The 12325-nt window shown below is 39.3% G+C and overlaps 1 protein-coding gene across 2 annotated transcripts in view; it reads left to right on the top strand.

Annotated features, from left to right (window-relative positions):
* The window catches only part of ABCC4 (ATP binding cassette subfamily C member 4 (PEL blood group)), a 148625-nt gene extending 136882 nt beyond the window's left edge, over positions 1-11743 (top strand). For both annotated transcript variants that reach the window (XM_084282236.1, XM_084282237.1), the window contains 2 exons: positions 2260-2394; positions 7344-11743. In XM_084282236.1, the coding sequence (XP_084138362.1) occupies positions 2260-2394; positions 7344-7451 (243 nt within the window). In that variant the 3' untranslated portion in view covers positions 7452-11743. The remainder of the gene's footprint in view (positions 1-2259; positions 2395-7343) is intronic.
* The last annotated feature ends 582 nt before the right edge of the window (positions 11744-12325 follow it).

The raw sequence follows: 12325 nt of genomic DNA, 5'->3' as shown, positions 1-12325 counted from the left end.
TGCATCTGTTGAATATTAAATTACTTTATATTGTGCTGTGCAACATTAACAGTATTTGAATGTTTTCCACTAGCACTTTCTTCAGCTATACACCGAACAGTATGGGAAGTTGCTTACAAGAAAATCATGGTATATGCTGGGTGCTCAAAGATACCAGCTTTTGACAATAGCGAGTAACTTCTTGTAGGTTTCTGGGCATACAATTTATAAAATCGGATGTAAGTACGTTGTTACTGCTCAGTTGAGTTACTCTACACTCACATGCGATATACTGAATTGAAGCAGAAGTTCAGCAGTGGGAGTCTTTCCCCTGGTGCTTGGTCCTTGGTGTCAAACAACTCCACAGAGATCTCAGCAGCCTGTAATTTTCGCACTAGTGCAGCCGAACGGATCAGCTCAACTGCCCTACATCCTATGTTAAGTCTTCAAAGGGGGTCCAGTCCGCCTGTGGGTTCTGCTGAGCTCTTGGCCATTAAGATGCTTTGCTTTAATGAGTGGCACAGTCAAATTGCACATTTGGAAATTTCCTCCCAGGCCTTGGAATTTATCTCCAAGCTTATTGGAGATCCTTCTTTCAAACATAAGTTTGGAAACTGGTTCTGTTATTTTGGAAGTTGTCCTCATAATACCTTTTATTCATTTCTTTCCTGAAATCAACAGATGTAGCCTTTTAGATTTTTTTTTTTTTTCTTACAAGTATGTACACCACAATTATGGCTTTGGTTGCGAGTCCTTGAAGTCCCTCTGTTGTGGCAATATCTTTTTCAACAGTGTGCCATGTGTAGTCAGTTCTTTATTTACATAAGAACAAAAATATTTTCTGAATTACTTTTTCTCACATAACCTCTTTTTTTTTCAACTTCACTGCTCCTACACATGGACTAGAGCACTGAACTTGTAGAGTGAAACCTAAATCTCTTTCTTGAGTCAATACCATTAATTTAGAAGCCAGTGAAGTATCTGAGTGTATTGCATTTGTCAATATTGACTTTTCCCTGCTATTGTGTTTCTCATTCTCTTAGGTTAGTTTAGTTGTACCTGAAGCTCCTCTGGTCTAGACTTACCTGCATGTTTTTGTGTCATTTGCAGCTTTGTCACTTCTCTGCTACCTCCTTTTTCTGATGAAGAACAGATACGTAGCTACTGCAGAGTGCTCTGTTAGCTACCAGTTCCTACCCTTTCAGCTTTCCAAACAGCAAAAATGCATTGTTTACTTCTAATCTTTGGTTTCAACCCAAATTCTTTAATAATTTTTGTCCCTTGTAGCATAACGGTTTAGTTACACCAAACACCCTTCTGGAAATTCGTATAAAATGTTCCTCCCTTACTCTTCATCTGCTGCATTAAGAATTTTATCGGATTTATGAGGTACAATTTCCTTTTGCTAAAATCATGGTGAACAAATTCTACCTCTGATCTGTGTGTCTTCTGCTTGTGTTTTAAAGATTGTTTTGTCTAAATCACTCTCCTGTCTAAAAATACATATGCTAGTCTAAAAGGTCCCTGAATAATCCCCTAAGGCTCTTCAAAATGTAAGTGCAATATTTGCTACCACGCAGTCCTGAAATAGTCACTAGTCTGACAGTATTTTCTTACAGGTTCAATCAGCATATTCTTAAATTCTTCTAATGGTTTTGACTGTGTATATCCTCTGTGGCATACTGACTCAATGCCTTTTTAATTTCTCAGTGATTTTTTCCTTCTCCCCTCCTTTTCTTGGGTGCCTATGTCCCTTGTGGCATCCCATCTTTATCTAGAAAGAATAGGTTATGGGTAAGTATCTTTCTAGTATGTAGTTGGCAAAAAAAGCGATGTGAGAAATTGTTTATCTTTTCAGCAACACCCTCAATTTCTTTAATTACATCTTCACCTCCTCTAATCCGAAAGACCTACTTATTCTCCTTTAACCGTCTTGGTGGTTATTGCGTGGTTTATACCTACAGCTGTTTACTTCAGAGCCCATTTTAGGCTGCTTCTTTCGTTCTTACACAATGAATCTGATAATCTGCTTTGTTGGCTTCACAAACATTGTATTTCCATATTCTGCATAACTTTGCATTGAATTCCTATAGGTAGAATGGCTGTAGGGCACTCTAAAATTGTACAACAGGTCTATAAACTAAAAAAGTGCCATGCTTGTTTGAAGAGAATATATATTTCATTTTCAGGATACAAAATTCATTCCCCTTTTGCTTATAGTCTCTAATATTTGCTTTTTAATTTCTTATGTTAATAAGTTGATTTCTGCTGATTTAACAGGTTTTAGAAGCTGGAAGACTAAAAGAATATGGTGAACCTTACATTTTGCTGCAAGAAAAAGATGGCTTGTTTTACAAAATGGTGCAACAAGTGGGCAAGACTGAAGCAGCTTCTCTGTTTGAAACAGCAAAACGGGTAATTTTAGAAGCAATAATTAAGTTTGTCTCTGCAGTTTGTTTATCACAAGTTAGCATATTTAAGGTTATAGTAGGCATTCCACTATATTTAAGAATCTGTTGGCTTTGCCAGGCTAAGCCGTCATTTTTTGAGCGTTTTTTAGTGGGATACGCACAGGCTTCCAAACGATAAGTGTGTTTATATACTGAGTTGAAAGACTATTTGGATTTCTTGCATCCTTATGTATGTACACACACTGGTACGTGTAAACAGTATATGACATACGCACCTGTGCTGAGCACGTGTCTTACAAAAACGTGCTTTAAAAGCACGTCAAGGCTGCAGAATAATTCTCTTGTTTGCATTTAATTCTCTTGTTTCTGTATTTTCTACAAGGCCCATCCAGAGTTAGTGTGAAGTTCAGTGCCAGTACATTATATTATGGTCACTGGGGGTGTGATCAGTGTTGTTTTTTTTTTTTTTTTGCTTTCTCTTACTTCATTCTTGTACCCTTGCTTTGTTCTGCACATAGGATGAATAGCGCTCAATTAAGAAACAGCTGTTGAATGTTTTGTTGCCTCCTTGTTCCTTACGAGGCTCTGCCTGATTTACTGCTTACTATTCAAATCCTACTCTTGAGTATAGAATTATTAATGTAATTGTGAGCATTCCTCTGGCAATCAAAGTGTTTAAGAAACATCAATGGATTAATTTTCATAATATGCCTCTGAGGTGAGGCTATATCATCTTCACTTTTCAGATTGAAAGCTGAAGCAGAGATAAGAAGATTAAAAAAAAAAAAGAAAAAATGACCTGTGATCGAGGAACTCATTTTGAATAGCTTTTGGCTTGTGTTTTTTTTTTTTTTTTTTCTTTTGTGATAATTCAGTGCACGATATGTCCAGAGCAAGGTTATATTTTTCTTTCTGCCAACGAAGTTTCGGCATTGCCGCAGCGGAGACTTGCAGTGCTTGGTTTGGGAGCAACTTGATCCATATTCACGTAACTTTACTTAAGTGTGAAAGGAAGATACAGATATTAGGGATCTAGTGACCTAAGAGAGTTTCCACACAAGAGGCAAAGGTCTTAGTCTGTCCTCTAGGCTTTCTTCTCCTCAAGCTGGTTGGTGCACACGTAAGAGTGACACAAATTGCGAGCTCTTTCCTGGGGAGAAAAAGGAGAACACTAGGAAGGAAGCAACACGTAAAGGCAGGAAACAAAATAGCAAGTGCCTTGGCTATTTCTTAGTTAAAAATAGACAAGAAATAGACCCTTCTGGCAAGTTGGAAAAACGTGAAAAATTGTGCAGTCATGGAGGTTGCGTGCTCAGATATTGAGGGTGGATGTTTTGAAGATCAGGAATGCGGTCTGTGTCTGTTCACACTCAGTCTTCTTTTTGTTTGTTTTTATACCTACTAAACAATCTTTTTTTTTTTTTTTTTTTTTTTTTTTTTTTTTTTAAGAGTTTTTCAAGTGAAGCTTTGCAGCTGAGAGCATACACTGTAAATTCTTGTATGGCACTGATTGCAGAACTCGGGAAACAGCTTTGTCCTTAACTGGACGGCATGACTCCTGCTGTCCTTCTCCATTACTGCAGTGTTGTTTCTTTTATTTTATTGTTAACAGGAATGGGTTAGATGTGTTTTTTGTGATGTGTATGACAATCTGGAGGTGAGGTAAATGCTGTTTAGAAAGGTGGCTTCTAATTCGTGAGGCCAGTATTTGTCTGCAAAGTGAAAGTCAGCTTCCTAGGACTTGATCCTTGCAGTGGCTAGAGGTGAGGCCGTTCAGCTGTCATGCAGAGAGGTTTAGCCATGTCATGCTGTCTCTCCTTCCTTCCCTGCAGCCCTCCCCAATTGCACAACTGCACTCAAAGATAATTCAAAATATATAAAAATAATTGCCTGATGTTACTTGCCCATATAGTCATCTGCAGTTACCACATCAATGTTATGTGATTTTGTACAGGAAGGGAAGAGATCCAGGAACCAGTCTCTGCTGAAATGTGGTTTGATGAAAAAGTTTGCTAACTCCCAGGCTAGAAGGCAGATACAAGCTTTCGCATCTGCCAAGAATGCAAAGCATGGTGCTCATCCACACTCAGCCCAAAAAAATGGGAATCGAGAGACTATATCTCCATTCAGCAGCTACCCAGAAGCACAGTTACAGCTCTTTCTGTTTAAAGGACTTGGACATAATTCCAGGATTTTGTTACTGCTGCCCCTTGTGCTTCGTGCATACGTTCAGAGAAGTTGCTTAGTCAGAAGAGCTGATTCTGGGGGCTGCTCTTTTTCCACCAGTGAGTCTGCTGCATGTACTGCTGGTCTCATACATTCCTCCTGCGGTTACTAAGAACTGTTTTTATGAAGAACAGCCTTTTTCTGTTGCTGAAAAACAGCATGCTGCACATAAAAAGAAGTGGTAATATGGCAAATATACATACTTCTCAAAAGGCGTTACAGGAGGCTGCTAAGTAAAATGGCTTGGAACGTGGCCATGCCTTGACAATGACTGTGTGATTTATTGCACCTTGGACCTGAAGCTTGTGCAGAACAAACTTGTTACCAAGAGCTTTTCTTTCAGTAAGGTGAGACTTTAAATAAATTTTCTGGAACAGTATGGCTTCTGCATATGTCCTTTAGGTGCAAATAAGAGAGGCTACACACCTCAAATCGGAAGACTAACTCGGGACACCTTTGAAAAAATTTCCTGGGAAAAAAAAATCATGGTTATCACAGCCAAGCATTGAAAGATTTAACTATTCAGGATCACCACACTTGCTGAAAACTTAGCTCAGGCTTCTGAATTGATCCAGGCTTGCTCATTGCATGTCTCTTTTGCTCACTCAATATCCCTGATTTTTGTACAAATATGAAAGAAAGCAGTGCAGGCAGGGCTCAGACTGGAGACTGCTGAGTATATTTTAAGTAGCCTACGAGCTGCAGTGGAATCGTGCTAGGCATCAGGAGACCGTATTTCTGTCTTGGTTCAGTTTACAAGAAGCTTATTAGGAGAAAATCCTGTGGGAAAGTGAGAAATTAAACAGTTAAAAAAACTGTTCAGTTATTCAGATTTAAAAAAAAAAAAAAAGAAAAAAAGAAAAAAAAACTTGGTATGTTCTCCGTGCTGCTGTCAGCACAGAGAGGCTTTTCCACAAGCTTTGGTGGCATCAGGATAGGGCCTTTTTTTTTGTTGTTGTTTTGATCAATCAGTTTTTAAACACTTTGAGGGAAAAGTGAGAGTGATTTTATTTTAAAGCTCTGACAGATGTGTAAATACTAAAACACTAGGTGTTATCTGACCGCAGTGATTGCTTACAAGAAGGTTGCAGCTCTGTTGGCAGTGGAAGAGGCTTTATACGAGACTTGAGCGTTGGTATCTTGAGGGATTGGGCTCAGGGGAAGAATTGCAATGAGACAGTTGAAAAGCAGCTGCCATTTCATTAGGCCTCTAGTAATGTGCCAAGGTTTTCTGTTAACTCTGAAAAAAAAAATCACACTCAGAAGCTACACTAAAAGTATGCTGGAGTTTTGTATTTTAAACTGGGCAAAGGACGGGAACACACCACTGAGGCTGCAGGCTCTGCGGTGTGAGTGCGTTGGGCACCCCAATAACTCTCCTCTGTTGCATCCCATCGGGGCTGGTTCCTGAGGAATGCCTCCACCAGGCCTCCCAGTCCTGCTGTTGGCTCAAATCACACCTTAATATTCTCCAGAAATTCTGGAGATACGTGTATCCCGCGTTAGTGTGTGTACACAAAGGGTGACAGTGGTACTTACTGGGGTGTTTCCGTGGAACAGCTATTTCTCTTTTATCCCCCATGTCTTCTACGTGCATTCATACGTACGAAAAGGACATTATTATCAAACAAGCCAAACTTTGTTGACAACGCTCTCGAATACAAATTGGAGAAATATTTCATAAGCTGTAGTCAGAGCAGTATGACTGTGAGACCCAACTCATGACATGTGTCAGCTTCAGAAAGATAGTGTATTTTCTGTTTTTAAAGGCTCAAACAAAACTTTTCACATTCTTCTTTGAAAAAAATGCATTTGAAGTCCTTTTTCACCCAAACACATTTTTAGATAAGAGCACACAAGTCTTGACATTATTTCATTTTGTTATGCGCATCTGTCAAGGAACAGAGATATGATACAGCTACTAAAAACTGATGATTGTGGAACAGTGAAACTTGACAGCATTTCATTTCCTTTATGTTCTGATTATACATTTATCAGGAAACCTGTATCTCTTCTAGTTCAGCTAGAAATTGGTAGAATTCAAGAACTCAAAGGCTTGGCAAAGAACTGTCCTATTATTTGGTATCATCTTACATTTTAGAGAAGTTGCTTGGTTGAGTCATTGTTAAAGCTTTTGCTTCTTCTTTCATTATTGTGGCTCACTATCCAGAGATCACGTTTCTATAGGCCCTATAACTGCTCTGCAGCACAAATTAAACGCTGGGATATTTCATACATACACCTCGAAGTTTCAATGGTTGTCAATCATAGTTTGTAAAATATAGGGATTACAACCCGATATTAACATCCGAATCCATTGTGCTCATTTTATGTGTGAAAATGAGAAACCCTTGTGCAGACGCAAGATTTCACAGCTTCTTTGTCAGCCTGTTTTTAATTTATCTCCATGTTTTGAGCTAGTAAAATGGTTTTACTTATCAGTTTAATGTAAAGCGATAAAATATATCTATTGATCTGAATCACCAGGATTTGAGTGGATCTACAGGTTGTGTGGGGTTTTTCTTAGACTTTGTTATAATAAGATCATACAGTAATTTTACTAATTTTTCAGTGACACACAGTTACCGAGTACTCCTAACCTGAAGTTCCTGTTTAGATTCCTTAGGGGCATGTATTTATCTGTTCTGTGTTTATCTCCAGAAAGTGTGTTTTAAACTCAAAGATGTTTCAAGTATAATGACATGCAGAATCTGCTGTTTTCCCTAGGTTTACTTCAGTAAGAATTATCCAGAAGTTGTTCAGAACGGCCAGCTTGCTGCAGACTCCTCGCTGGATCCTTCCTCAGGATTATGCATCACTGAAACTGCACTGTGACTCCTGATAACCACGATTGTTTTCCATGGAATGTAAAGCTGAGAACATCCAAACTCTCGATGTTTTCAAGGGTCAACGGGAGAGGAAAGGGAGGGGGCGATTCTTTGCACTGGACATCCTTTCTATTTAATACTGAGAAGAAAATCTTTGCTGTCCCTGTTTGTTCAATTTCAGTGCAATATGTTTTCCTTTCCAGATATAATTATGTTTGTATTGCCAAGGAAATTAGGAAGGCTCAGTTTTTATTTGGAAGTTTATTTAAACAGGTGCAGGACACCTAACAGGTCTAGGGTGCGTATTTGGAATTTGTTAAAGCAAAAGATTGGAACATATCCCTTTTCTCTTTCGGAGATATTTTGAGAGCAATCAAAAACAAATTTTGTTGAGCATCACTTGACCTTGACAGCTGTGCCTAAGCAGTAGATTTGGTAGCAGACATCTTAGTTGTTTAACGCGGCTGTCTTTCTACCTGTCATAAGTTGTCATGCAGGTTGATAGAAAAAAGAATTGAACAAGCCAAAAATACTTTTCCTTTTTGATAGCAAAAAGTACTATATACTTATTTTTTTGATAATTCAAGTAGTGCTGTTCAAGATGAATGTAAATACAAGTTTTATTTAGCTGAAATCCAAATGCTGAAAAAATCAATCTCCATCTTCTATACTCTAGAAGAAAATTACCACATTTGCACTGAAGAAATATTTAAATAATTTAACATACATTCCTCTTTTTATCCAGGTTATCAAAGAAAAAAAGTATTAAAATAACTTGAGGAAATCTTTGAATGACATGTCATTATACCTAAATACCATGTAGTACAAAGTTATCTCCAACACAACACATTGAAATGTATACGTTATTTGCATTTATTGTGCCTTAATATTTGTGCCTTCAAGCCAAAGCTGTAACTGCAGGGTACACAACAAATTCATTAAATACATGTTAAAAATATTTAGCCTTAGTATATTTAAAATTTTGCATCAGGGGATCTGTTGAACTCGAGCTGTTTGAAGTTACCATCCTACTGGAATGGGTAGGGAGGTACAACCTGTAGATTTGAGTGGCTGTTGCTAAAAGCGAGGAGAATGCAGTGAGAGAGAGATTCTGTATTTGTGAGTTATGTCCTGATTTAGCAAAGCACTTTAACATAAAGGCACTATTTCCTTACATTACAAAATCAAGCAAGTGCTATGCTGCTTCAGATTTTTTTCATGTTTCGTGAGATAGCTACCCTTTGAGGTCCAGTACCAAATAAATCTATTCATCTTACTGTTTAAAGTGAGACACTAAAAAGCAACACATCTCTTCAGGACACAGAAAATACCGTGCTTAACAAAATGTATTGAAGATGCTTGCATTACCTTTGCAAGATAAATGTGATTTACCCAATGTTCACCCAGCAGTCCAGAAGTTAGGCAAACGCAAATGTTTCTCATTTCAAGCTGCTCTACCAGCAAATAACTGACTGAAATACAAAATTACTCTCTCCTTGTTGAGATCTAAAATGAGGCCAAAGCCTGTGCCTGAGGACTGGGGCTCAAGTAGGACTTTGTCCCGTGTAGAAGTTGGTGGCAAGGGGCAGAATCATCATTCTCCTGCTGCAGCAGCTTCCCTGCGTGGGGCTCGCTGTCCTGCTGTGAGGTACCAGGAGAAGGGGGAGGTCTTCTTACTGCCTCCGCTCCCACCAGCTGGGGTGGAGGGGGGAAAAAAGACAAACATTGGGTGTCTGGCTTGCTGCTAACATCCTCCTGTACTGTTAGCAGGAAGTTATAAAATGAAATGCTGCTGCCCCTAGCTTTCTCCTGGCAGGTTCGGACACTTCTGTGAGGTGCAGCTGACTGCAACAAATGTCTTTGAGAACAGTGGAATTGGACTTTGTGCAGTGATGCATAACACGAGTCTTGTGCTAGGTCTGGTGCTAAATAAAAGGCAGTCAGGGACAACTGCGTGTCCCCAAAGCCGAGCAGCACAGATTGACTCATGTAAGCAGCAAGCCCATAGCTAATTCTTAGAGCACACCAGCCACATCCCCTTTTCTCTACCACTTTGCCCTTGGTCTTTGCTGGGCTTGTACGGTCCCTTTGTGTTCATAGCACACATTTATCATCCAGTGTGTGCTGTTATCTTTTCTTTTCAATTCAAATCGTCTGAAATAAGGACAGGTCTATTCTGCAGCTCAGTAGAGTGGGGTTTGTCTTGCGGAGGTATGTGAAGATGTAGAGAAGTGTTTGACTGTGTAAAGTCACATGGGATAATGCTGGGGGACTCTGTAGCGTGAAGAAAGCTCAGCCTGGCGTGCTTGTCTGTAACTGCATTTTGGAAGGGATCCACGGCATGAACCATGTCCAAACTCTGCTCGAGCATTGAGGAGAGATCCAGCTGGAGTGTGCCAAAACAAAGCTGGAGTGAGCCGACTCCAGGTAGCACAGACAGGTAACAGGGGCTGGCGCTTGAGCTCGTGTGCTTACCTTCTTTATTGAGCAGTTTGGACATTTCCATGGGGTCTGGCTGTGTGCTACGATGCTGAATTCTTTTGATTTCTAAATAGCTCTTCCGCGAGAATAAGTATGACATTAAGACCTCTAAACACTCTTAAGAGAACAGCACATTCTCCTGGACCTTGGTTTTAATTTTTATCAAAACCAAGGAGATGTGCACATGTAAATCAAGGGTATAATTACAGTTTTCGTTCATTTCAGCTCTGAAATGAATCTATGAGAAGTTGTATTTCAGAGCAGAACTCCAAAACGCTGGCTGCTGCGGACTCGCTGGTATGAGACCCTGACAGATCTAGCTATCAGTCTATGAGCTAGAATTAATTTGATCCTGTAGCTTTCTGAATGCACACAAAAAAAATGCAAGGAATCTCTGAAAATGCTGATTCTGCTTCTTCACATGTTTTGACAGGACATTACAAGCTGTAGGTATCAAAACCCAAATTTTTAAAAGCACTTGAAAACCATACCCTTCTGAATAGAGCAACCGATAGCGAGTCATCTGTGCCTGTTGTTGCCCTTTATGTCCATCTTCTTAGTTTAAAGTGACAAAAATGTTTTAATCAGATTTTTTTGTTTAGATTTTGTTTTTTGTTGTTGAGAGTTGTTTTTGTGTAGATGACTATTGTGAAGATTGACCCACCCAGTTAATTTTATCCGAACGAGAAGGAGCACCGTACCTGCATGGCCAAACTCAGGTCAGGTATGAAAAAGGCCTTCCTCTGCTGGAAGTCTTGATCTGTTATATGTACAGATTAGCTCTCCAGTGAGGTGTTTTATGTTTCATTTTAAAGAGAAGTTCAAATGGTTGTAAACTTCCACGTTGCAAAATTTCATGCTTTATTTGGGAATAGTAAAGCTGGTTATTTTTAGCTACATTCCTTCTTGGGGATCTTGGAAAAAGAACTCAGTCTTCTGAGTTATTAAAGCCTTTAAAATGTTTCTTCACCTTGAGGTGCCTTAAAGTATTCCAGAGTCTTATTTCTAACGGGTATAATTTTATGCAGTAATGCTGCAAATCTCCAGTTGTGGAACTGCTGTTTGCTTGGTTTAAAAGTCTAGGAACAGCCTCTACTTCCCATCTAAAGAACAGGGTTTTTTTCAGACATTAATTTTGGTCTTTCTTTGCTCCACCCCTCCTTAAAGACCACTGGGAGACTCAGTGCCAACGTGGTTCTTATGAATTGGTTATCTCAGGTTTTGCTTAGTTTAAGGGCAAAATTTTGCTTGGGGAGCCGAACCAGAGCTCGTTTGCCAGATGGGTGTAGTCTTCTGCTCATACCCCTCTTTGGAAGGCGGAGGACCTTCTTCTGACCAAGATCAGAAATGATGTTTATTTAAGTGATATTGACACAATTTCTTTTCATTTTCCCAATACGTGCTTGAACTAAGATTGCAGAAAGAATGAGAAGGGGACGAAGGATCCAAACGGTATAGATACTTTACTGAAAATGCTGCTTTTTGTATTAATCTGACCCTTCCAAACATCACCCTTTGAAGTTTGCCCCCTTTTTTTTTTTTGAGGGGGGGGAAAGAAAAATTATTTACTTACATCACCTGCCCTCTGTGAAGGTGATGAGCTTCTGACACTTCAGCAGAAGAATGTGGCTTTTTCTGTATGTTTTACATTGTGTAACATCGCACTGCTTTTTCATCATTTTAACTCTGTTTTTTGTTTTGTTTCGTTTTGCATTTGTGTAATAATTTGATTTTTTTTTTTTTACTGCTGCGGAATGGTTTCTGTTGTTGACGTTCACGTGACAGCTCCTGTTGGACAATAAAAAGCGTTTCTCAGAAGCGTGCCGTGTTCTGTCATCATTGCGGATGTGTGGGTGAAGGCAGAAACGCGGGGCTGAGCAAAGTACAGGTTGTGCCCAAAAGCTCCAAGCACCTCTTTGTGTCATTGCCAACTCCGAGGATTGAAAATCCTCCATTATGAGATACGGCACAGAAGAATACATTTCAGCTCATTTTTCACCATTCTTCCGCTGGCTGAGATCTCACAGATCACATTTTCAAGCTTTTTGCCTCAATGGCAGCGAATAAAATGTAATTGCAATAGATTTTCAAAAATCATTATGTGACTTTAAGGAGGAACCCCTGCAGTGGCAAAAGTACAGATCAGAGACGGTCTGTGCCTCAAACAGCTAACGAGCTCAATGGGCTGGATATTGTTAATAGACGCAGAAGTGAAGTGGGTTAGCAGCACAACTCCAAAATCTGGTGTCATCTCTCAATCCTTTACTTCTGAGTTTGTTAATTTAAAAAGATGCTGTAAAACTACTCATTTCTGAAAACTGCTCCAAGTTTCTCCCTGAATCTACTAACTCTCAAGCACTTGTACATATAATCATGATGCAGTTCTTAGTACAAGATCAA

Source organism: Netta rufina (assembly GCF_964035555.1).
Source record: "Netta rufina genome assembly, chromosome: 1".
Taxonomy (NCBI): Eukaryota; Metazoa; Chordata; class Aves; order Anseriformes; family Anatidae; genus Netta; species Netta rufina.
This window is presented reverse-complemented; position numbering and strand designations above follow the sequence as displayed.